Here is a 25,287-nt window from a genome sequence, read left to right as displayed (position 1 = left end):
ATACAATTCCTACTAAATCTTGTCATTACTTTTGCAATCAATCGGAAATAAAATGAATATAGGTTAGTTCTTGCACAACAAAACTTACTCAGACTTTAATGGCATGAATAATATCCCAAATAAGTCACTACAAAATCTAATGAAACACTTTAATCTTCAACAAAGTTTAATACCAAATCAGTCTCCAAATTTTATTTCGTTAGACATTCGACATGAAGATTGATTTACCTAACAAAATAAAATGTTAAAAAATAATTTGATGATTAAAATTTGTTAAGAATGAAAATGACTTGCTAAAAATATTTTGGACTGATTTGAGGTATTATATACACTAAACTCAGTTTTGAAACAACTAATCGGGGAACGTCCAAGGAAGCAAAGACAACAATAAATACATAAATCATGAATTTCACACAATGGCATCTGCCTATTGTCATGAATATAATATTTAAAAAAAAAACTCTATTAGCTTGTCTAAAAGGATATTTCAAACATATTTCACTATTGTCATGAATTTGAAACGCTAATACCTTACTCAGCTCCTCCTGATACTGAAAAAACACAGAATTAGAACAACTAAAAACAGACGCATCCAATTAAGTTACCCATTCATACGCCCTCATGACAGAATTGCCCAGAGACATACGACTGTGTTTTATTTTATCCCATCACAAATCCTTGACATATGCAATTGTATCCACAACAGAAACACAGTGGCTTCTCTATCAGTGCAGAGTTAGGTCGTAGTTTTACAACGTGACCAAGCAAACATGCACAATCTTTTTTATCTTCAACCACATTAAATTAAAGTACATCGTTAGCCAGTAGATAGGGCAAAACAGATGAACAACGAAAGACAAAATGCTTACAATTTTAAATGACTTTGAACATAAAAAGACAAGAATGTCCTAATTCAATAAAAGAAGCCAACAATAAACAAAGTTTGACAAATAGATAAGAAACATCCGACTCATTATGTTAAACAGAATCAATTAAAAAGGGCAGCGGGTGCGAAGCATACTGCGTTATGCAAGGTCCGGAAAAAGACCGCACGCAAATGGTGTAATATAGGGAGCCTAACCTGATGCAAACATCAGTGGCTGATTCTATGGCTTGACCCATGACCTTGAGATCACACGAAAACAAATCAGCCATTACTCTAAAGCTCCCTTCAAACAGAATCGATTTACAACAAAATTTTGATCAGTCAACTAACAGTATATGTTAAGAGGTTTGTCAGTTTCTCCATTTCTAATCTAGTAACCAGAGATTAGTGAATTGTGCAACTCAGATCTGTTAGAAAAATAAACCAGTAAAATATATATGCATTACTTGGAGGATCGCGTATATGGGATGCAAAAACTACTCATGGTTGTGGAGATCATCTCATTACAGACTCTTTGATGTGTGATCGACCTCCCGAACTGCAATGGCAGGGAATAAAGTCAGAATCAATAACACTCATGGTTAAAATAGAAACGACTGCATAGAATAAATGTCTCACTCACGTATACTCAAGGTGAATATTCATAAAGCGAGCATTCTCTTTGCTTTGTGTCAATGTCACTAGACCTTCAATTACTTGATCTTGTTCCAATTCTATCGGATCATAAAAGTATATCAACGTCTGCGAAATAGATTAATAACTTCATGACATCAAAAGTACTGTCATTACTGAAGATGCAATTTTGTGCACTTCATTCCGGCGGTAAAATAACGAGGATAATATAAAACTAGCATAAATAAATAGAAAGAGGGATCAGGGTCCCTGTCTGTCTTAGTTTCACTCGTCCTCGGACATTTTTTGCCAAAGTTGTTGAACCCAGCTCTCGTCTTCAGGTACAATCATTACCCAAAACTAAAAAAACTAAAAATGACACTACTAGTGTAATGCAGTATACCCAATATTTAGTACACAATTTTCAGAATATCAATTTTGTTTCAGAAAGATTAGTGACATTCAAATGGTACATAGACTGCAAATCAAAAGACTATGCCTACATTATTATTTTTGCCCATTGAATGACACCAATTTGATTCCATTAAACAAGGGAGAACTACCAAAATGATACCACAAAGTTTATATCACTAATAAAAATAACTCTAAAAGATACAAACAAGATTTAAAAACGTGACAAACCAGATATTAGATACACTTTCTCAAAAAGTTTAAAGATATGATTTGATGTAAGTTTTTGCAACCATGTTAGAAAAATATTACATTTTCATGTTTAAAATTTGGTGATTTTACACCAAGTGATTTTTTTTGTGATTTTCTTTTATCCTTTTCTTGTGAATGAGGGAATTTTTTTTAAAAAAATGGAAGAAAGAAATCTAGAGATTAAATTCTGCTCTGGTTTTTTACATACATCTTCTAAATAGTTATTCAAATCTTCCCACAAAAATTCAGCATGTTTTTAAAATACAAAAGTCATTTGCCACATAAAAAAATGCATTTTTTCGTCATTTTACTCAAGTTTTTAAATATTTCAGAGGTTTATTTGTCATTCATATCATTCGAGATTAATTGTCAGTGATATGAACTTTCGGTACTGTTTTTGGTAGGTTTACCCATTAAACAACTACCTGACATGGTGGTAAGCATGGACTGAATGTATCAACATCATGGAAACATGGAAACCAAAACCACCTATTACCATATATATATATATATATATATAATTACTGCACCTGCTGCCAATGTGTTGGAGGGTCCTCAGGTGCAGTGGATAGGACCAATGCTTCATTTGGATTTATCCGCTTTTTCCTCTGACTACCATTCACCAGATGATTATCAGTAAATGAAGTTGATGAAGGATAATTGCTTTGTGGCATTGCAGGCCCATTAAATTCAACATCAAACCAAAATGCAAAACCATGAAGTGGTGCTGTAGAACAAAGGAAAAATAATTCAGTAAATGAACAATTTTATAATAAACTAGACGAGCACTGTGAAAAGCAAGCAAGTACACGAGGTGGGAGGCTCAAATATTCACAGCTGGAAGAAAAAAAATCAGGACTCAATACATCAAAGAAAAGAAACATACAAAGGTTACCTCGCATCATTGAATTGAACTTAAATCTTGTTGTTACAGTTTCTAGCTCACCAATGGTAACAGAATAACAATCAATATATTTCACCTGTAATAGTAATGAGCAATTCCTTCAAAAATGTTACTCAAAATCACAGGAAACCCAAAATGGAGAGACAATATGCAAGCATATAAAAAAACACATAGTCACATACATTATTGTATAAAAAATATTTACACCTTTTACCTATTCAAACAGGTTATTTGCCCCCCCCCCCCCCCCCAAAAAACAAACAAACAAAAAATCTTGCTCTTCTATTCCGACGACACACACAGACACAACAAAACAACACGCTAGGACCAATGCTCGCCACCTCAGTGTATCTGACCATAAAAACTTGTATAAAGATGGAAAAACACCTTTCCAATAAGAAAGACAGCAATATGATTTATCCATGGATATTATGGAATTTCTCTTCGCTCATAAACACAAAATTGCTACAATCAGATAAAATTAGGTAAAATTGCTACAAAATTGCTACATTAGGTAAAATTGCTCTTAGCTAAACCGAAAGGCAGAATATAATGATCCAAAAACCAGCAGATCTTTGAGGGTCTGCCAACCACCCTTCCAAAATGGCTCCAAATCCTCCACCTACTCTTCACCAATAGCTTCATTCCATTTAGACTTGCATTCAAACTTCAGTCTTTGCTTCCAGCATTAATGGCCACAGTAGTTCTAAGAGACCAAACATTGTTTTCTAGAATGGTATGCTTGATCATTTTAGTAAACATGTGTAACTGGCAAATGACATCAATAGGTCCCTAGAATCATAATGTGACATCACTTTGATTTGTTCTAAAGACATTTTTAGTGATCTACTGATGTCACATGCATCATTTAGAAACTAATGTTACATGTTAGGAACTCATTTCATATAATGCCAAACAACTTTGAAGAACTAATTCCGTCCCACATTAACTTTCAGGAACCTATTTGATGTCAAAAACCTTTCCGTCAAAAATTTCAAACTTTTTCTAGTTAATTATACTTCTGTTTTATCCCCTCAAAAAAAAAAAAAAAAGAGCCTACCTCTCATTGATCTTAGCCCTTTTCCCTTTTCTACGACTTTGTTTTGTCTTTCCTTCTTCCACCGCTATTTCTTCCTTTATACCCTTTCTCCCACCAGTTCCACATCAAGGTCCTAGTCAACTAGCATTCCAAAAAAAACTAATACTACAAATTTCAAAGGTTTCTTATTTCAAGGTCCGTTTTGAGAAGCTACTGCTTGTTTGGTATAATTATTTGGAAAAATAGCATAATAAGCTAAACCATAAAAAGCACTGACAAATGAAGATCCTGGCTCTACCTACATAATACAGTAACTGTTCCACTACACAACTTATCTCTACCTAACAATCTCCGGAGTGGAAAAAATCCCCCCTAGATGATATATAACTACCAAGCTTCCCACCTAATCTTGAAATATAAAAAGAGCTGTAATTCAATGTATTATATAGCCATACTCGACACAGTACATCATGGAAAGCCATGAATAAACATGTTACGAAGTGAACCGATCTTTTTTTCAGATGGTATTTCAGAAGCAAATTTCAAACTCAACCAATACAAGTAATTAAACGAATAACCTAGAAGAGCATGTACTTTATACTTCAGCATCTGATAGATGCAAATTCCAAAAAAATTAACAGCCACAACACTTCCAGACTCACCACATGTGGCCATGTCAAAATATTTTCACCGGTAATTGTCTCCACAGAAGGTTCTTCAAATGCACACTGTTTTGCTAATGATAACATGGCAGACACTGAAACCAAAAGCAGCATTAAAAAAGTGAGGAGGAAAACAGTAGATAAAAGTACAAAACAAATTTACACATAAAATCTTATCCACAAACTTCTACCCATCCCGTCAGTTTCTGTTATAGACAAGGCAATGTGGCGGAACAAGTTATTTCAATTGTATGATCCTTGAAGGATGAAAAATACAACATGAAGAGCAAAAGCTTTATTTAAGAGGTGATATCCAAATCACCTCTACCATATCTAGCATCATATATAATAACAAAAAATATAATATCAACAGGGTCAGACACGACTTTAGTAAAGGAATATTTTACAAATACAACAAAAATAAAAAATGCTCTTGAGAAAATGTTAATACAATAAATGAAGTATTGCAAGCCCAACAAAACAAAGTGGTAATAAATCAGTAAATAAGCAAATCCAGATTTAGCATGTAGCCATGTACTTGAAGTCAGTAAGCAGTTCAATAAAACAAAGATCTTGAGTGTCATCTAAGTTCCAGAGTGGTGCACTCACTATCAATTCCATAAACATTGCGCCAGAAATCAATGCTTCCACTGTATCTGTCACAATGTGTGACAGGAGCCATGTACAACTAGAGAAAAGTACACCAAAAGGTCAGCATTTTTATAGTTGACAAGACAAAGACATCATATTATTATCAAGTACAGGATAAACCAAATCCAGTAATTAGTGACTGTCAACCAAATTTTAGCAATTCTAGGTTTCATGGAAAATAAATCTCGACTAGATTGATTAAACTTTAGCTTTTAACTAGTAGTACTGAACTTCTTGATCAACATTTGTAATATCGATAGGTATACTTTTTTGGTCAGGTATCAGTCAGACACAAACTTTCTAGAAGAGACCTTCACAACAACATATCTGTCAATAATTTAGAAACAAAATAAAGATACCGTTGCATTTGAAGGAAGGATAAGACCCCCAGGTTTGAGCCAGCGATCTCTAGCAGTAATAACACTTCCAAGCATGCTCTACAACAAAAGCAAAATCTTCAAACCCATATAAATTATAAAAGTTGCTGCAAGAAAAGGGAAAATAAAGGTTCTGCTGATGTAATGATGCCAAAGTATCATTTCAGACAAAAGACTAATGTTTGAACTGAAGCCAAACCCAACCTAAGTTGGAAAAGGAAAACAAGGATCTCATCGAAATATCATTTTGGTTCCTCCATTCATAAAAAACATAGCATATCAACACATTATAAATATCATTTTCACATCTCTCTTGATGGAAATGATTGAATTGAGATCCGTGGGATTTTTGGGTGTTCCATTTTGTCCTAATTAATCCTGCCTTACTGTTCCTTTCACAAATTATTATTAATACGAAATTTGATACTTACTGAAAATTGTGTTTAAGGAAAAAAAATAAGTGGTATACATCATTAGTATATTGAAATTAAATGACATCAGGTTTGAAACTACTGAAAAACTCATTATCAATATTATATTATATGCCGTCACAAAACCAGGTGTACCTCAGTAGTAAATCAATAACCATGTCAATGATCACACTCAAATTAAAAACATGAACATGGTATTATTTGCTCTTTTCGAGACAAAGAAAGGAATGCAGATTCGAACAATGAGTTGCTGCCTGTTTGGCAGTGTTGTGCGGATAAATGTTAAATTAAAAAAAGAAAGAAACAGAACAATTTTAAGGTATTTTTAAATCTACTTTGCCAATCATCTTCACAAGGATGATTATTCGAAAGCATTATGAATAGCTAAGATTCCACAGCAGTACCGAATAAGTACCAAGAACTGCGACGATTAGATAACAAATTCTCTTTTACTTTGCTGTGTCAATGTCTCTCAGTGAAAGATAATTGACCAATTTCCTTAACTGCTTTCATGATAATTTGTTAAAATATTTTTAACTGCGAAAAATGCATATGAACTCAAACAACCATAAGAATCATAATAAACACCTCATATAGAAGCATATAACCCATCCATTCTGAAATAATAACATCCACCTGTTCATTGATTTCAACATCCTGCAAAAACCATAATCCTGAGGTAAATAGTGACTCGGCTGGGTAATCTATCAAATATAAAGTTAACATAGAAAGATTTTATACTCGTTTCAGAGTAAAGTAGAATATGCAGTAAACATTAACTAAAATTATCATAGATTTTATGGACCAGTTTTGTTAAAGAGGAAATATGTGAAATAAGAGTGGCAAGTGGATGCCTCAGATACAAAACTTGGGAAAACTACATCTAAGAGAAACTTCTCCAACATATCCAACTGCTTACCCTAAATGCATGCACAACAACATTATCATAGCACTCAAAAAGTTCACTATACCTGTACTCGTTAACATTCCGCTTATAGTCAATAAATTTATTGTTTATCAAGTCAGTTAGTTAGTTGTCTATTAAATTTACGGGTTTTGCTAACATATCCAAAAGACGAAGTTTAGTATTAAACATGTGAAAAAATTGAAGATTCCTTACAATTTTTTGACATAAACATTCCAATAACATCAAATGCATGAAAAACTTAAAAAACTTCCACTTGTTAGCAAAGTCCTCAATATACTGCATTTTTATTTTATTTCATTATATGTTCCATTTTTTGCCAAAATTACTCATTAGTCCAATAAATATTTAGGATTTAGTCAAAATCAATAATTCATTCCAAATCAAATGTTATGGGATTAGAGACACTACTATCAACTATATTGCTTGTTTGACTAGTATACTTGTTGATTGCAACAATTAAATTGTCATTTCAAATTAGAATTTTAAGAGTTTCATTGTCTCTCTTTTGAATTTATTTTTTCACAGATTCAAACATTGTCAATATTTAGATTACTATACTTTTAAGTATAAATCAAAGCATGCAAGTAGGGACTCAATTGTAATTGAATTTGAATGAACTATTGGCTAGGGTGGGTTTTGTAATCAATTTGAATAGCTGGCAAGTGAGTGAGAGTGAGGATCCTGTTATGAGGGGTAGGTCAGAACAATTAAGGGTTGTGAGGAAGTAGTGAGACAGCATTCAAACCAGGACTACAGGAGAATCAGGTTTCTCGAATACCTGATACCTTAGTTACACTTTTTCCCTTCATTTTCGGGGAATATCACAAAAGGGAGGAGGGGAATACCATATTGGTATTGCCTAAGAGTTCTTCCCTGCTATATTGCTACTTGATACCTGTTGTTACATAGCACCTTTCAAGAATTATGAAATATTTATCATTCAAAGCAACATACCTCAACCCTTCCATGCAATACAACAATAACATCAGACAGATTATTTGCTTTCACAACTTCATTTGCCTGCTTGCAAAAGAAAAATAACTAATTGAAACCAAAGAAAATCAACCTAAAATGTGCTATTAAACATCATAAACTTATGTGAAATTGACAAAGTGGTCATTGTCAAAGTAAACAATCAAATTTAAAGGAGAGAAGAAAAGAAAAACACAAAGGGGAAAGAAATACATAACAAAACAGAAGCAACCACAAAACCATAAGAGGGGGGAAAAAAAAGAAAAAAGATGCGAACAGACACTGAGAATTAGCTTACAACCAATATTAAAAGTTGCCAGATGTTACGAGAACAACAACGGAACTGTAAATACAAAAAGAATGAATAATACAAATATAATCAATAATTACATTTCCAGTATATAACACAATTAGATACCAAGCAAATACTGGGAGAATGGGGAGGATTGAGAAACAGGCTGCCAAGAACACAATTCTTTTTTTAATTTACTTTATGATAAAAGTAGAATTTCATAAACTCGTACTAATGAAAATATATTTCTGCTGCCGAGGACATTGGCGAAGCATGCAATGAAATAATTGACAATAGTCAAAATACGATACAGTATTCCTAAAACAACTAAGCAAAAGTTCATTGTGCCAAACCCTCACAGATCTAGGAATATTGTTACTAAGTAATGCGAATGTCAGACAAATATATGTAATGAGATTTTGATCTTAAATTTTTAAAAGTTAATACAATTTACAAGATATAACTGTGTCACTTGATCAATTGCCAAACCCAACTAGTTGACTCCAAATGGACATAGTTGTCTAATGACAAAGGCCAACCATGGAACCTCAGGGTGGAGCCATATGATGCAATACCTTACATACGTTCCCTGAGAAAAGGGTCGCTACCTAATGGTTCTTCAACCAACCCCCACCACTAAGTTCCAGTAGGGGGCCCAAGGCTTATATGTCATGTAATATAATCAATATACTTGTTTACATTTTGGGGGTTTAAACTCAACCAACTATCAAAGTGAACTTCTAGGCAGTTCTATTTTCATTTCTTTCTTTAATGTTATAGAATCTCAAATGGTTAAAAACACAATCTAGTATGGAAACACAAAATAGATAACTCATCATATCATCTCCAGTATCCTTTCTCCTCTCCAATCTTATTCTACATGGTGCACTAAACAGTGCCATAGGTTAAGTGCTTTATTGAAGAAAGGAAGGAAAGCTATGCTTTATATATAGCTCTTGTTTTCATTGTCTTTTGCTTTTGCATCCTCCATATCCATGTATCATTGCTTTCTTTGTCATAATGATATTCTCTTTTATCCCACAAAGAGAGAACATTTTAGCTAGCGCTGCCACAGACGTACATATGAATTCCAAACAAGAGAGGAACATATTGGCAAAATAGAGACATGATCATCTTCATTTGCACCAAAACAAAAAAATTTACACCAATGAAAAAATCTTTTGAGAATTACCTGCAGGGCAATGTCACTGGCATCAACTGCATATACCTGAAAATACGACATTCCAGAGTGTCATTCATGTCAAACACTTCTCTAATGGTATAGTATAAGCCATATTTGACACAACTAGGTGAAACTATTGGGACAATAAAATTGATCAAATAAAAACCTAAAATTTGGGTTGGGAGTTTTTTTTTTGGTTTGGGAGAAGGGGGGGAAGGCGTGTGGCTAAAGAGTTATAGTAACAGTAAGTCTTTTATCACAAGGAGTATGGGTCAGCAGACACAATTTTAATCAAAAATAACCAGATCTTTCACAATTTAAAAATATCACATAAGGAGTTGAGAAAATAGAAATGAAAAGAAATACAGCGCAAAAAATGAAAAATATTCCTTAAAAATGCACAACAGATTTAAACAATCAATAAAAGGGATGCAAAAAGCCAAAAACTATTAAAAAAAAAAAATAAGGTTGTTAAATGAAGAAGAAAAAAAAAATCCTTCAGAAATTTTGACTTCAGTAACTTCAAATTTAACCAATCAATGATAGAAAATGACAAATCTAATCTAACCAAGATCAAGCATCTACTATCAATTATTGCACTTTTATTTAAAGCCATCTATGAAGGTGGACTGGGAAAATAGCATCTATAGAAAAACATATAATTATCTGTGAGTATGTAAATAAGGGGAGCCTTAGAACAAACGTTGAATTGTCTCATGCGTGACTTTAAGATCATAGATTCAAGTCTCGCATCAAGTTAAACCTCCTACATTACACCCTTTGAGTGTGGCCTTTCCCCAGACCCTGTGTAATGCACTAAGAAGCACGGACACACCAAATTACTGCCGTGTCCACGTGTCGGACACGCGGTGGACACGGACACGCGGTGGACACGCGGTGGACACGTGTCCGACACACCTGAGCACGTGTCGCAAAAAAAAAATTTTTTTTTTACTCGGACACGCCATGACACGGCACTGGACACACGAGGACACGGCACTGGACACACGAGGACCCGGCATTGGACACGCCAGGACACGATTGGCATGTAAAAATTGCAGAAATTTTTTGAGGGGTTAGGAAGTGATTATAAGTTCAATTATAAATTTTGACTTCATATTATATATATGATATATATTATGACTTTTGATTTTTTTTCTTAAAATTTAATATATATATGCCGTGTCCGTGTCCGGTAAAATTTTAATTTTGGTGTGTCTCCGTGTCCGTGTCCGTGTCGTGTCCCGTGTCCGTGTCCGTGTCCGTGTCCGTGTCTGTGCTTCTTAGGTAATGCAAGATGCTTTGCACCAAGCTGCCCGTTTGTAAGCGAGTATGTAAAAAGGATTGGCAAGAAATAATAAAGCATCGGTGAAATTTTTATACAAATATATTTTATCATATTAAAACTAAAGCTATCATGTATCTAAACTTGAAAAAGTATACCATTTCAATTTGAAAGAGCTTACCCGCTTTGCACCAGCCTGAGCACAAAATATTGCAAGGATTCCTGTACCACATCCCACGTCAACTACAACCTGAAGGAAGATAGCACATTAGTGGGAAAAGCAGGATTTAAAAAGACCAAAAACAAAAACAAAAAGAAAAAGGAAAAAAAAGAATCTTGCATAAGATGCAGCCACCAATGGTTGGTTCTGGTTCCAAGCTGTAAATTCATATGGCATACCATCTCTCATTCATTGATTTTACAATTAGTAACACAACCCAACAAGAGGTCCTTCACGTATTGAACCGAAATCCTCTATTATGGCCAAAGATTGTAAATTAAATCAAGTTATTCATATTTTCAAACACAAGGTAAGAAGAATTAAAATTGAAACAGGAATCATATTTGTAATTAAAAAGTTTTTTTTTTTTTGGTCTTTCTGAAAGACTTCTAATTTACAAATTAGCACCCTACCTAGACTTTAGGCCAGGCAGCAGCATGTTTAAACCACATGATGCAATGAGAGAAATATGGATGGAAAAATGTTTTGAAGATTGTACATGTGACCTAGTTAGGGAAATGGAATAAAAGGGGGAGCTATCTCAGACTTAGGAAGTGAAGGACAAGGTGAGAAGTGTGGGAAAGTTCAAAGAGAATCTGAATCTGAGAGAGGTCAAATGTGAGACAGAAGGTATACTCTTTGTTGACTCTAAAGCTCTGAACAGAATTTTCAAATGTGCAATAAATCACAGTTTTGTGTAATTGCCCCCAAAAGATTCTAACAAAAATAAAGTAGAGAATAAAAGAGCAATTGACTCTGTAAGTGAATTGCGGACAGTGAATTGTTACTTAGCTCACTTCAATGGAGAGACAGGGGGATAAACAAGATTTGAGTTATGATTGGGAAGGGAAGACACGTACGTATACCCTTTTGAAGTGTTAGTGGTGTTTTTAGTATTCTGTTTCTTGTCATAGCATTGAAAATATTAACCAAAACTTCTAGTCTGATTTCAATTCCTTATCAGTATGGTTTCTGCCTACTGAAATCAGAATTACCAAGTTACCCACAGAAAATCTAGTAGTAATAACCCAACTTACAGTCATATTTTTGTTGAAACAGAAATTCTCTCCCCAATTTTTCTGAAATCAATTATGCCAGAGGCTGAGGTTTAATTTTGATCAAGACTAATGTTTCAGGCAAATATCATATAAATACTAGGGCTCTATGGCTTCCATCTGGAATTTAATTGTGCAAATATTTTTTCCCTAGAATAACAAAATACTTAAATAGAACCAAATACTATATATATACTCAATAACTTGTGATCGCTAAATTACTTTGCCTGCAATAAAACTCTGATGCCGCATGATTGCTTCTCTATAAGTTTCAGTCCTCACGCGATCCTATGATAAGAAAGGAAAAGAAAAGTTAGTTTCTACTAAGACATTGCTTTAAGAAGAAAAAGAATAAACCATAAAGAAATTGGAGGATACAAAATCAATTGAGCATTGCATCCCAATAAATCGCAGTCAAACTGTTATAGAAACCCCATTCAAAAAACCAAGTGCTTTACACCAAATACGTTCAACCAAAACCATGAAAAGCTAATGATATTTAAACCAAAATTTAAAAAAATAAATCAAAATCAAAATGCTCTAATAAATATTCGCTAAAAATGCAAAATATATCTTTGCTATTCCAGTGAACAGCGACATTCTTGTGGTTTTAGAAACAGCAACAATCTTATATAGGCCATATACAAATAATGAAGTAAAATACGATAGAAATAAAAGAGGAAGAAAAGAAGGATATAGTATATGCTACAGAACCTTTATCATCTCTTCGTGAATACCGAGGTGAGCGTAAGAATGGAAATAGGCCATGTCGAAGTCCGTGCAAGGAGCTCGCTGCTGCTGCTGCTGCTGCTGCTGCTGCTGGTCATAAACCCTAAGGCTGATACTGTCTCGGGAAGCACGTGACCTGCGCGTGCCTCGACGGGCTCGCTCTCTGTGGCTGTTAATGTTTCCCACTCCCGGCGGCGGCGGCGGCGGCGGGGGGGTATGGTAGCCGTTACTACTATTCTCCTTCGGAAACATCTATTCTATCGTTCTTTCTCTGTGCCTTCGGCCCAAGCTAGGCTAGTGACCGCAGCGGTTAAGTACCTCGTCTTGTAAACTTTCGTGTTTACCCAGGGCCATAAATAATTAACAAAAGGATCATAAGTTTTAGAATAAATTATTTCAAAAAAAAAAAAAACAAATTAGTTTCTAATATCAAAATTAGAAAAAGAAAAATTTATTTTTAAAAATAAGTAGATAAATGAAATTTTTATCTCTTAAAATATTACACACTTTAATCATCGACCATATTGGATTTTTAGAAAAATTAAAAACTAGCTCTTTGTCACTTAAAAAATATATATTAAAAATTAATTTATACTTTTAAATTAATAAGAACTAATCAATCTAATATTCTATAAAAACAAAGATCAATTAATAATTTTTAATTAGAGACTAATTTATACAATATAAGATTTACTTTGGTAAAATTTGAACTTTTTAAAAATAGATTTTAAAAGCTAACTTTTTAAAAGTCATAATATATGTATTTGGTAAATAAATTAAAAATAGTTTTTAATAAGCATAATTGCAAAAATAATAACAACTATGTTTGGTAAAATAATTTTTAAAATTTAAAAATATTATAATAGAATATTAATATAAAAATTAAATTTAGATATTAATTAATATATGAAATTATATTAATTTTTTTTAATTTTGATAAGTATAATTCTATTTTTAAAAAATTATGTACTTTTAAAAACACAGATAGTTTTTAAAAATTACAAATACAAGCATATATACTGTTTAATTTATCAAATATAAAAAAAAAAAAAACACAAACCCTACTTTAAAAATTTTACTAAGCCAAACCTAAAATTTGTTTAAAATAATTTTAAAAATTCTTTGTGAATCGTGATAAAAATAAATAAATATTATGATATGATAAATTATATCAATGCATTTTAAATAAAATAGAGAATGATGAATACTCTTTTATCATTGTTAATCTAATTAATGAGTTTTTTTTAATCTCAGTTATTTACATAAAATACAATAAAGTAAAAAATATGATTTGTTTAATTAATAAATTAAAATACATTACATTTTATTTAATAAAAAATACTTAAAATTTAGCTACAATGAGAATTGATTGGGTTGATCATTTTTAGTTTTATTTTTAATAAAAATAAAAATAAAATATAAAATATGTTTAATTGAACATTTAATATTATTTTTTAATAAAAAATATTTTTAAAAAGAATACAAAATTGAAAATAATATTTTTTGTTCTTAAATTTTTTAATTAAAAATGTTAAAAATATTTATAATATAAAATATAGTATTTTTAGTTATTTATCCTCTGCATGTGCGATCTTTCATCCTTCTCTTTATATCTCACCCACTATAATTAAACTCTTACTCAGGTATCATGAACATAAAGTTAGTGTCTCCAACTCTTAATTTATGCTCTTCCACAGTAGTTCTTCACTTCTTCCTGTAATTTTTTCAACTTTCGTAGCTCTCTTCCATTGGTTTTTTCTTCTTTTTTTTTCATTCAAAGATAAAAGATTTCTTTTAAATTTTCTTTTGTTGTTTAGTCAAAAATTTATGCTATGATTTTTAAATTAGATTTTAATATGCTATCAAATTTAACCAGCGTTTCTATTTCCGATCCTCTTTCGGTCTCTGCTAGCGTTACTAATTCTTCTTCTGTTAGTTACCTACTTGCCATTATCTTTCTTTTATTCGCTTCAACACTAATTTTTCCATTCTCTTCTTTCTATTAAAAGATAAGTGAGTTTTTAAAAATTTTTTTTGTTGTGCTTGAAAAGTCCTACCATTTTACTTTTCCTTATAAATTAGATTTGAATATTAAATTGTGTAAAATTTGAATTCTAATTTTTTGTAAACCAAAAAATTATGAAAGAATATGAAGTTAGTTTGAGTTAATAAGTGCTTTTAGGACATCGATTAAAATTACTATAAGATATTATGTTAAAAACATAGACAAAATATCAGGGAATAATAAAAATAAAAGGAATTCTCCACATACAAGCATTTTTTCATACAAGTCATATAAGTCATTTATTTTTTTTTCTTTCTCCATGTCTCCTCTTTTTCTTCTCCTTCTTCTTCTTTTTCCGTGCCTCCTATTCTTCTTCTTCGTTTTTGAAGTGTTTCATCTTAATCGTCGTGTTTCTCCTCGTTCTTCTTTTATTTTTGCAACATTATGTATTTTTTTCTTTGTTTGATTTTTTTCTCTCAAAAAGAATTATGAGAATATGAAATAAGAAAATGAAGAAGAAGAAGCAGCAGAAGATGACGAGGAGAAAGAGGAAGAGTTCTGAATTATGCATAAGGTGTACTTCAACAAATTTTGGGTGTATTTTTTAAATACTTTGGGTGTATTTTTATAATCGTTTGAGTGAATTCCTGTAACCGTTTGGGTGTATTTCTGTAATCGATTGGGTGTATTTCTGTAATCGTTTGGGTGTATTTCTGAAGTTCCATTATCTTCAAAACGATTTCAAAGCTTGATTTTTCAGAAATTATGAAAATCGAAAAAAAAAAAACGAAGCAAGAATACCAGTGATAAACGCAGATAAAACAACGAATGAAAAGGCAAAGAGAGAACGTACGAAGAAGATCGAACAAATTTGACAAGAAACTCGTTTTCATGGAGGAAGAAGAAGAAGATCAGGGGAAGAAGAAGGAGAAGAAGAAGGAAGAGGGGGAGGAGAAGGAGGAACGCGAAGCACGCCATGAAAACGTATATGGGTCAGCGTGTTTTTTGTTAAGCTTCTCCCAACTTGTATGACTTGTATGTGTAGCACTCCTCTAAAAATAATAATGTTTTACAACTAAGTAAATTATTTAACTAAATTCAACCAAATTAGTACAACATATTTAACATTTACGCGCCTTTATATGTAACTGTCTTTTGATGTAAATAACTTCTTTTTTGGTGGATTTTTTTTTTTTGTTAAATTTCTCTATTTTCTGTGTCTTCTTTGCTTTTTACCATTATGATCAATGTTGTTTGATCTAATTTCGCTTTTGATCAAATTTTTTTTAAATTAAACATTGAAATCAGATTTGAACAGATTTTTTGTTCTCGAAAACAAAGAATAATGCAAGTTCAGATCAGTTGAACCAAGGCGAATTGGATCGTTGTCCTGAATCAAATCAAATCGATGAGATTTTATTCGTTCCTAATTAATGTAGTTCGTTATGAGTTGATGTTGGTATAGTTGTTTTGTATATAAGTTGAATAATTTAGTTTTTTTTTGTGAAAATTAGTATTCATGATTAAGGATATGAATTTGAATGCAATCTAAGAGTTCTAAATTGTTTTTTCGATGAATTACTAATAGCAAAATATTGAAATCAAGAATGTACCAAAATTCCTTAATAATTACGACATACGAATTCAGTTCAAAACAAGCATTCAAGTAAAATTTAATCATCCACAACAACACATTTATGTAAATTTTTAATCCAGAAAAGTCACCAATATGGTTTAAATGACACGAGAAGTATTACAACTATCTTGCATGAACTAATTACACTAAATTCAAACCATAAGATCAAGTGCACCTCATTTAAATACATAATGCATCGAAATTAGTTAATGATAACGGCACACAAACTCATATCAAAATAAATACACAAACTTTGTTTTATGTGATTTCCATTAACAATGAGCTCTTGAAATTCTTTGATTACGAATATGAATAATTTCAGTATTGTGGTTAATTTACAATGGTGTCATGCTTATAACTTTTCTGTTTTTACAGTTTTTGTATGATATTGATGAGTAATTTGTGTCAAAAATTAAGATGATTTTCAATATACTTGAAGAAGTTAAAAAATTCTTCTAAATTTGCAGATTTTTATACCAAAATAAGAAATATAAATAGAAAGAGAAATGAAATTAAGAATTAATTGAACCCTAAAAAAAATAAGTTGCATGTTTTCACATTCATCTTATATATTTCGATTATTAAACCCCATCATATGTCACATTACCATTCCGATTCTTTTGCAAAGAACTCATATGATGATATACACACGAGATAAGATAATTCATTTGAAAATTGACAAAATAAACATAGAAGGAATAAATAAAAAATAGAACTCTAATTCTTGACAACTACAAAAGTAGAATATCTAATTCATCAATGCCTGTTTTGTCGATTTTTAGCAAATTGATGGTGGTTTGATATCTAGTGGTCTGAGAGCAAAACCTACTCCTCTGTGCGAGTACCAATTTTCTAGAAGTGCATCGAAACGTCTTCGATTAGACCAAATTTAAAAATAAAAATGAAATAAATCTGTAAATTAATAAACAGGACTTAGAAATTAAAATTTTGAAAACTAAATAATTACAAATGAAAAATGTTTGCAATGAAATTTAAGGGTTAAGTACTGTTTTCATTCCTAAGGTTTGGGGTGAAAATCAAATTCGCCCCCAATTTTTTTTTGTGATTAAAATCATCCTCAACGTTATAAAACATTATAAAATCGTCATTTTTTATTTTATTTTACCAAATTATCCTTATCAATTAATAAAAATAATATTAAAAAATAAAAATAAACCCTCCCCTCCACCTGCACCCCCACTTCCTTATCTCTTCCCTTTCTTCTCTCCAACTACTGCCATTAACTTTCAACAACCCGTCTCTTCTTTTTCGTCTTATTTAGGTACTCTCAGCTTCCAGAACATGCTGCAGCAAGTACCACCTCCAAACTACCCTTATCATCAACATTATCGTGCTGTTTTTGTTGCCGCCCAAGTGGGACTGAGCAACAAGCGCATCTTAACAACAACGTGAACAACGAAAACAGATTGATGAGTAGCAGTAGTAATGATTCATCAAGGGAGGAATGGGCCCAGAGAAGAAGTGATGGTCAAGGAGAACCAATAAACTTAACCTCTTAATTGCCCAAAAACTCAGTAACCATACAAATGAAACAAATAAAAAAGCCAAAATTGATTATCAACTAATTATCAAAACAAACAAACAAGAAGAAGAGAACAAACTCCTCAATTGCTTGAAACTGCGATCGAGTTGTGCCTGACTGATCTGGAGCATCTCAGAGACCTGATCTCCAGCCACCGCAGCTTTGTCAAAACTCTCTTTAATGGCTTCCACGATCTCCTTCAAGTCCTTATGCCGCACCACCATTTTCATCTCCAACATCTCCTCATACTTGCTCCTTGCGTCATCCTCTTCCACCGCCGGCGCCGCTTTCTTCCCTGCCATCGGAGGCGGCGGCATCACCGGATCTCCCACCACCGACGATCCCTTCATGGAAGACCCCCTCACTGACGATCTGAAAGAATGAGGAAGAAGGAAGTTGAAACTTGGAAAGGAGGGTCAGGGCCTGAGAGTTTGGCTAGATCTAAAAGTAGGAGGAAGGTAAAATTTTAGGGATGAAATGGGGGAGAGAGACCGAAGAGGCTGGGAGTGGGGTGGGGTGGGGTTTTTCTTTTTTTTTAATATTATTTTTATTTTTGTTTTAAGGGTAAAATTGTCAAAGTATTATCATTTTTTGTAAAAATGATGATTTTATAACGTTTTGTAACGTTGGAGATGATTTTAATAACAAAAAAAGGTCGGGGACGATTTTGATTTTAACCCAAGACCTTAAGGACGAAAAGAATACTTAATCCGAAATTTAAAGAAAACAATAAAATGCCTTCGATTTGATTAAAGGACTTCAACATGAAAGATTTAAACACAGAAGAATAAATTAAAGAATGAAAGTAAAGAACACTTGGTAAATAAGATTAATTGAAATGTTAAGTTTACAAAAAAATAAACTAAAAGAAAGAAGAAGATGGAAGGAACCCTACAGAAACTGTAACTCGATCGCAAACTCAGGAATTCGCTAGGATGTGAGAGTGCTAGAGTGTTTTTTCTGAGTAAAAATTTCAACTCTTATTCCCTAGCACTTTCTTATATTTATAGGCTAATTTACATAACGGTCAATTTAATCACCATTAATTACAATTAAATGAAAATTACAAATTTAAGATACAATCAATCTTGATAACTGTTCTCACTGCATGATTGTAGACATTCCCCACGTTTACCTTGCGTAATGACACCCACTAACTTTCTACTTCTACAACCATTTGACTAACTCTTCGAAGACCTTTACTTAACTTCTCGAGTCGAATCCTTCACTTAATTTCTCGAATGAGTTCTCTACTCGATTTATCTCATTCGATTGACAAAATAATCGAAATTCAATTCATCACTGATTACCTCCAACTTCATACTTACACGTGTTTTCTCAAAAAACTACGCTCGACTCATTTCGATTCAGCTCATTCTTATCGAAAATATATTTCGATCAACAGTGCTTAGAAATAAACAACAAATATAGTGAAACAAGCAAACCAGAACGAGCAATAACAAACCATTGCTCATCACTTAAAAAGGCAACATTCATACAATAATAAAAACAAAATGAAACCTACTTCAGCAATCAGCAATAGCTCTCACGTTGTTTTGTTACTATTTGTGCTAAGACCAACTTCGAGAGCAACATCTCTCACTCTGTGACCTTTGAGTTTAATTTTGAGTGAAAAATGAAAGAATAAAGATAATTTAGTAAATTTGGGTCTGGAATTAAGACAAATTTAATTTGATTTGGAAATTTTTCATTTAGAATTTGATTTAATTTAATTAAAAATTACACCTAGGTAATTAACCTAACAATGTTATCATCTCAGCCAAACACATTGGTGAGCTCAACATCATTCTTATTGGAGATGTATTCTAGTAAAATCAAAAATATGTTTGTCAAATTTTAAAATCATTAAAGTATAATTTTATCAAGAACAAAAGTCAATTATTATTTTTTCAGCGCCAAAATTTTTTAAATACTGATTTAGTATTTACCTCTGAATTTAATAAGGGAATTAACTATTTTTAGCCAATATTGATATTTTTTAAATTATTGTAGATTTCATATATTAAATCATAAATTCTAAATTAAAGATATTAAATTATAATCATAGATAATAATTTAAAAAAAAAAGTGAGAATTTGAAAAATAATTTTAAAATAAAAAATTATCTGATATTAACTAATTAAAATTAACTTCTTATTTTTATTCATGACTTATTGTAGTATTTATTATTCATTTCAATCATATAACTCATTTTTGTCAATTATATGATTAATGTTATAAAATTGTTATTTTTTTAGACAATAATAATAATACTAAAAGCACAAAAAACAATCAATTCAAAATTGTCTAAATTTATTATTGGTTAGATAAGGAGATCTAAAGCCTATCCAAATTTATTTTATTTAATATTTATTTATTATAAAATGTATTAAATAAAATTTAAAAAAATTAATAATTTTTTGCTAATATTTTTTTTTGTTACAAAATATATTCGTTTTTCAAAAGTTAACACTTAACATACTTGTTTACTCACTAAAGTTGGCAAAACCAAATAAATAATCAACTCGAATATTATTACTTTTACTTGCGGGCTTATCCCAAACCTAAAGGGTGAAAAAAAACCCCTAAAATTGTTGAGAAATTTGGGAAGTGTTCAGGAATCAATTGTTAACTGAAGAAGAGTGTAGAAGATGAGAAGGAGAGAGTTCAAATGTTCAATAGAGAGGAATTGGTGCACAAATTCTTGATGTGCATAGAATGAATACTCTCGTTGATTACATGCTCTGCTGTCATATATATACACATCCATGTGCAAGGGAATAACCAAGTTTGCTGACCTGGCTTAAAACAAAGTAATCTCTATAATTAGCAAGCTAACTATCCAACTAGCATTCCCCTCAAAGTTGAGAGTTATGCATACCGTCATAACATCAACTTGGAGTAAGAATTGCAGTCTAATTATGATGCCATCTAACTAACTAACAGGGAGCAAGGAGTAGACTTCTACCAAATTTCTCAACAATTTTAGTATCCAGTGATCAGCCAGCAAGTAACTGGACCTTGGAGCACTTCAACAACTTAAATTGCGAAAGCCAGCATCACCTTCATCAACCAAACAAGTAAACATAATGGAACACAGCAGTTCGAGTTTGGTTGACTCAACGCTGATCTCGTCTCAGCGTCTCTCACTCGTTGAGTTCCTCATTCAATCTGCTGAAGTAAGTGATCTCTAACTGTAACAAGTAACAATCACTCTCTCTAATTTGATTTTCTATGTATGTAGCACCTCCAAGTTGCTCCAGTTGTTAAGTACTCTGCATTATCCCTCTTCGCGGATCGCTTCCTTCCTTCTCTACCACGGTCACTCTCTCTCTCTCTCGTTTAATTTGTACGTGTGTTGTTAATAATGATTATGAATTTATGATTCCAACACTTTTGCTACGTTATTGTACTGTTCCATGCAGTTTCAAAATAGATGCTCATAATTCAAATAACTGGCTATTGAAGCCCCTCACTGAGAGTGCATTGCACCTATTTGCGGTTATTTCTCTCTGGATTTCAACCAAAGTCCGCTTTTTCCTTCAACTTATTATTTCCCTTTCTTCATGCGTTATGCATCCACTGGTCGACTCTAATTAACATCTTCAGATGCATGATTCGAGGCCGCTCTCCGTTACATGCTTGAGGTCTTTGGCTAACAAATCCATCAGCGAACAACACTTCACCACTCGAAATTTCTTGGAAGCAGTGAGCCATTTTGCTTAATTTATGCCAACTTTTAAATCATTATTAATGGCTCTGATCCGATCATCTGATCTCTGCTTTTATGTCTGTTTATAAATTTTTTATTTTTATTTTGAGCCACTGTGGTTTTTCACACTAGTGTGACTGTGTCGTGGAACTTAATTACTTTGTCTTATACTCGAACTATTTGTATTTGGTGTGCATTTTCCGCAGGAGGTGCTCTTTATGCAGGTATTAGTTGAGTTTGAGGACCCTGCAATTATATCAATGAACTACTCTATTCCAATTCACGAGCTAGTATGATTGATTTGGTATTTCCTAATTAAGGTGTTGAATTTTGAGATTGGCACAACAAATATTGCGTTTTTGTTCCTTCAAGAGCTTTGGATTCAGATCAAGTGAGTCATGCATGCCTTCAACATGGCAGGAGGCTAATTACTTATATAACATATTGTTATTACTCATTGATTCCACACTTAAAAATGGTTGAACTCAGGGGAGTGGCAAAGGCTGGTGAGCTGATTAACTTTGAAGCTTGCATGGAGATCATGGATCTGCTCTATGAAAAGGAAGAGACATCACTACTTTGTACTTATAGCTGTCCGCCTCACTCTCTTGCTGCATCAATCTTGGTATATTTCTTACTTGTTTTCTCAAATTTTTAGGCAAATGAGTTTTTTATTTTTTATATATAGTTCGTAGGCGTTGAAAATAATGCCGTACATGGGTTTGGGGATGATCTAACGAATATGGGCCTTCCAAAGTCGCCAAATGCCAATTAGGCCCAAATATATTGCAATGTGCAACCAATTTAGGTTGGTTTAGCTCCAGAGACAAGTTGGAATGAAATTTGAGAAAGGGTCAAAATTTATTTTTTCAATACAAAGAGATTAAAATACAAATTTTAAGGGGACTAAACCAAAATCTGTACATAATTATGAAAAAAAAAAGGTTAAAATTCAGGGGGCATTGTCCCCTTAACAAATAAAAGGCTCTGGTCCTGTTCAGTTCACTAGTTCCATGTGAGCGTGTGCTTCTAATTAGTTGTATAATTTTTTCAGGTTGTGACATATGTAATGACAGTCCCTCAACACAAATGGGAGTTTCCAATTCTTCCATGGGGTGAGGAGATGCACTAAGTTGAAAATATAATGTAACATGCTTTTCCAGTTTTCCTGGCTGTGAGCCTGTGACTTGTATTTTATTCTATGAACTTATTAACTCAACCATGAAGTTATTAAGGATAAAGGAACTGAAGCTGATAAAAATATTTTGTTGTCAGCCAAGTTTGTGACCTCGTGTAAGGAAGAGGATATCATCAAAATGGCCACTCTGATCCTCAGACATGTACTGGAACCTTCTTGAGTTCATTCTGATAGATTAACGCCTCTGGAATTTGGATTGTCTTTTGAACTTGTTTTTCGCAACTCACAAGAGGATATTTACCAGTGCACTCTGATGAATGTGGTTTCTAAGCTTGCTTATATGTACATATTATCAGACATAAAAGATTCAACTCTGATTGGCCCTATTTATATGGTACCGATCCAACTTTTGGATTACGTTTCTTTGCAGTTTGCATACAAAATATTTTTCCTTTTTTATCTTTATTTTTAAACTATTACAATTTATGGTTTAGGAATTTAAATTTAATATATAATATTTTATAGATTTTGTTAATTGAGATTGATGCATGTTTATAAAATATAAACTTCTTTTTTTTAGGAGATTTTTTTATGTTTATAATTTTTTTTATCTAAATTGTTTAAAGTTAGAAATAGATAAATATAATTTTTTTAATTTTATGTTTAAAATTTAGACAACAAATTTTTTTTTCTATTATAACCATGTGCACTTTTTTCATTGGTGATATCATGCTGATCTCATTAGTTGAAATAGAAGCTCATCATTTGTCAATGAATTCTGTTAGATAATTAATGAGAATGTAAACAACATGAATAATAAGTTGCATTTTAAGTCCATTAAAACAAAAAATATTCTCCTATTTATCCACTATAATTCTAATTTTTCACCTTTCACGTTTCTCTTTTTTTTTTTTTATCATAGCCGCTTGCCCGTTTCATTCTCTTTTTCCTATCGCGCCATCACAAACACATTTTATCGCGGTCACTATTGTCTGAAAAAGCAACGCGCCACACCTGTACTCCCTGTAACCAACGTTGTCGTTGCACCTTCTTTTTCTCATGCATCGCGCTTCTTGTTCTTGACGTTGTCACTGCACCTTCTTCTGTTATACATCATGTCGCTCCAACTAACGTATATATATACCTCTTCCGCTGTTGGGTTTTTGGGCTCCCTTCCTATGTGGAGAAAAAGCCCAAATGCTAGTATCCAAGCCCATGATTAGTTGAAGTGGCTGAGGTGCGTTAGGGTTGAGAGAGAGAGAGGTCATTTGCAAGGAGAACACCAAACACTAGAGAGAAGAGAGGAGAGAAAGTCATTTTCGCACATACACAAAGCTGTCTCTGTAAATTGGTCACTGCAGATTCGTTAACCGTTGGATCGAGCTCAAATTTGGACAGTGTGTTCTACACATCTGGTTCTTTGATTTCACCGTTCGGATCTTCAATTCGACATCTGTAGCTGGAGATATTAGCCACGTACAGTAGCTCTGTTTTTGTGGTATTTTCATCTTCTTGTTCTTGTTTTGAAAGCTTTGAAGCTTGGGTTGTTTGGCTTGTTGTATGCACGTTTGTGCAGTAATTTGTGACTCTCTTGTACCCTATTTTTCATCATAGTGAAGCTATATCCTGGTCTTGGTGACTCGTGGTTTTTACTTCTCTCATTGAGGAGGTTTTTCACGTTAAAAATCTTGGTGTGTTAGCTTGCTTATAATTTTTGGTTTATGTGATTTTTCCGCTACTATTGGGTATTATTGTGCTGGTGTTAATACTTGTTGTGAGTGGATATTGTTGCTCCTCTGATTCTTGCAAGTAGGGAATTGTGTTTTATTCCTATCAATTGGTATCAGAGCTCAGTTTTGGGTATTTGGTTATAACTTGCTTGAAAGATGGAGGCAAATAATTCTACTAGGATGATAAGTTTGAATGGCACTAATTACCATCTATGGAAGGGAAAAATGAAAGATTTGTTGTTTGTCAAAAATCTACATTTACCCGTATTTTCTACACAAAAACCAGAATCTAAAACAGATGAAGAATGGGAGTTTGAACACCAACAAGTTTGTGGTTTTATTAGGCAATGGGTGGATGATAATGTTTATAATCACATTGCTAATGAGACTCATGCTAGGGCTTTGTGGAATCAAATTGAATCCTTGTATGCTTCCAAGTCTGGCAATAATAAATTGTACTTGTTGAATATGTTGATGAATTTGAGATACAAAGAGGGGTCACAAGTATTAGATTACTTGAATGAATTTCAAGGAGTTATGGATCAGTTGTCAAGCATGGGAATCAAGTTTGAAGATGAGGTTCAAGGATTGTGGTTGCTAAATACTCTACCAGATTCTTGGGAGACATTTCGTA

The 25,287-nt window shown here is 32.6% G+C and overlaps 2 protein-coding genes across 5 annotated transcripts; one reads left to right on the top strand and one right to left on the bottom strand.

Moving 5' to 3' along the window:
- Nucleotides 1–973: 973 nt before the first annotated feature.
- On the bottom strand, nucleotides 974–13,208 carry LOC130955416 (probable protein arginine N-methyltransferase 6). 3 transcript variants are annotated; one of them, XM_057882266.1, is made up of 14 exons: nucleotides 12,875–13,208; nucleotides 12,383–12,448; nucleotides 11,067–11,135; nucleotides 9,610–9,645; nucleotides 8,108–8,173; nucleotides 6,814–6,882; nucleotides 5,777–5,854; nucleotides 5,376–5,454; nucleotides 4,767–4,861; nucleotides 3,057–3,141; nucleotides 2,692–2,888; nucleotides 1,509–1,627; nucleotides 1,333–1,424; nucleotides 974–1,169 (listed from the first exon to the last, which is right to left on the bottom strand). In XM_057882266.1, the coding sequence occupies exons 1-13, from the start codon at nucleotides 13,139–13,141 to the stop codon at nucleotides 1,382–1,384; spliced, it is 1,269 nt and encodes a 422-aa protein (XP_057738249.1). In that variant the 5' UTR covers nucleotides 13,142–13,208; the 3' UTR covers nucleotides 974–1,169; nucleotides 1,333–1,381. The 3 variants fall into 3 exon arrangements, with proteins under 3 accessions (XP_057738249.1, XP_057738248.1, XP_057738250.1); XM_057882265.1 differs by having other exon boundaries at nucleotides 974–1,424; XM_057882267.1 differs by having other exon boundaries at nucleotides 974–1,424; nucleotides 6,862–6,882.
- Nucleotides 13,209–20,760: 7,552 nt separating this feature from the next.
- On the top strand, nucleotides 20,761–23,299 carry LOC130958063 (cyclin-J18). Of its 2 annotated transcripts, none has more exons than XM_057884953.1 (9): nucleotides 20,761–20,886; nucleotides 21,020–21,252; nucleotides 21,318–21,394; nucleotides 21,499–21,574; nucleotides 21,683–21,781; nucleotides 21,992–22,009; nucleotides 22,106–22,176; nucleotides 22,275–22,410; nucleotides 22,840–23,299. In XM_057884953.1, exons 2-9 carry the CDS (start codon nucleotides 21,163–21,165, stop codon nucleotides 22,915–22,917), a joined length of 645 nt encoding a protein of 214 aa, XP_057740936.1. In that variant the 5' UTR covers nucleotides 20,761–20,886; nucleotides 21,020–21,162; the 3' UTR covers nucleotides 22,918–23,299. The 2 variants fall into 2 exon arrangements, with proteins under 2 accessions (XP_057740936.1, XP_057740935.1); XM_057884952.1 differs by having other exon boundaries at nucleotides 21,499–21,601.
- Nucleotides 23,300–25,287: the final 1,988 nt, after the last annotated feature.

Source organism: Arachis stenosperma, chromosome 10, assembly GCF_014773155.1.
Source record: "Arachis stenosperma cultivar V10309 chromosome 10, arast.V10309.gnm1.PFL2, whole genome shotgun sequence".
NCBI classification, from domain to species: domain Eukaryota; kingdom Viridiplantae; phylum Streptophyta; class Magnoliopsida; order Fabales; family Fabaceae; genus Arachis; species Arachis stenosperma.
This window is presented reverse-complemented; position numbering and strand designations above follow the sequence as displayed.

Excerpts from the sequence above, each read along its gene's own strand:
- LOC130955416 (XM_057882265.1), bottom strand. The coding sequence starts at position 13,141 with ATGTTTCCGAAGGAGAATAGTAGTAACGGCTACCATACCCCCCCGCCG. Across the intron at positions 11,136-12,382 it reads AGAGTTTTATTGCAGGCAAA|GTTGTAGTTGACGTGGGATG; the intron begins GTAATTTAGCGA and ends ATCTTCCTTCAG. Across the intron at positions 2,889-3,056 it reads GTTCAATTCAATGATGCGAG|CACCACTTCATGGTTTTGCA; the intron begins GTAACCTTTGTA and ends TTTGTTCTACAG.
- LOC130958063 (XM_057884952.1), top strand. The coding sequence starts at position 21,163 with ATGGAACACAGCAGTTCGAGTTTGGTTGACTCAACGCTGATCTCGTCT. Across the intron at positions 21,395-21,498 it reads TTCCTTCCTTCTCTACCACG|TTTCAAAATAGATGCTCATA; the intron begins GTCACTCTCTCT and ends TGTTCCATGCAG. Across the intron at positions 21,602-21,682 it reads CTCTCTGGATTTCAACCAAA|ATGCATGATTCGAGGCCGCT; the intron begins GTCCGCTTTTTC and ends TAACATCTTCAG.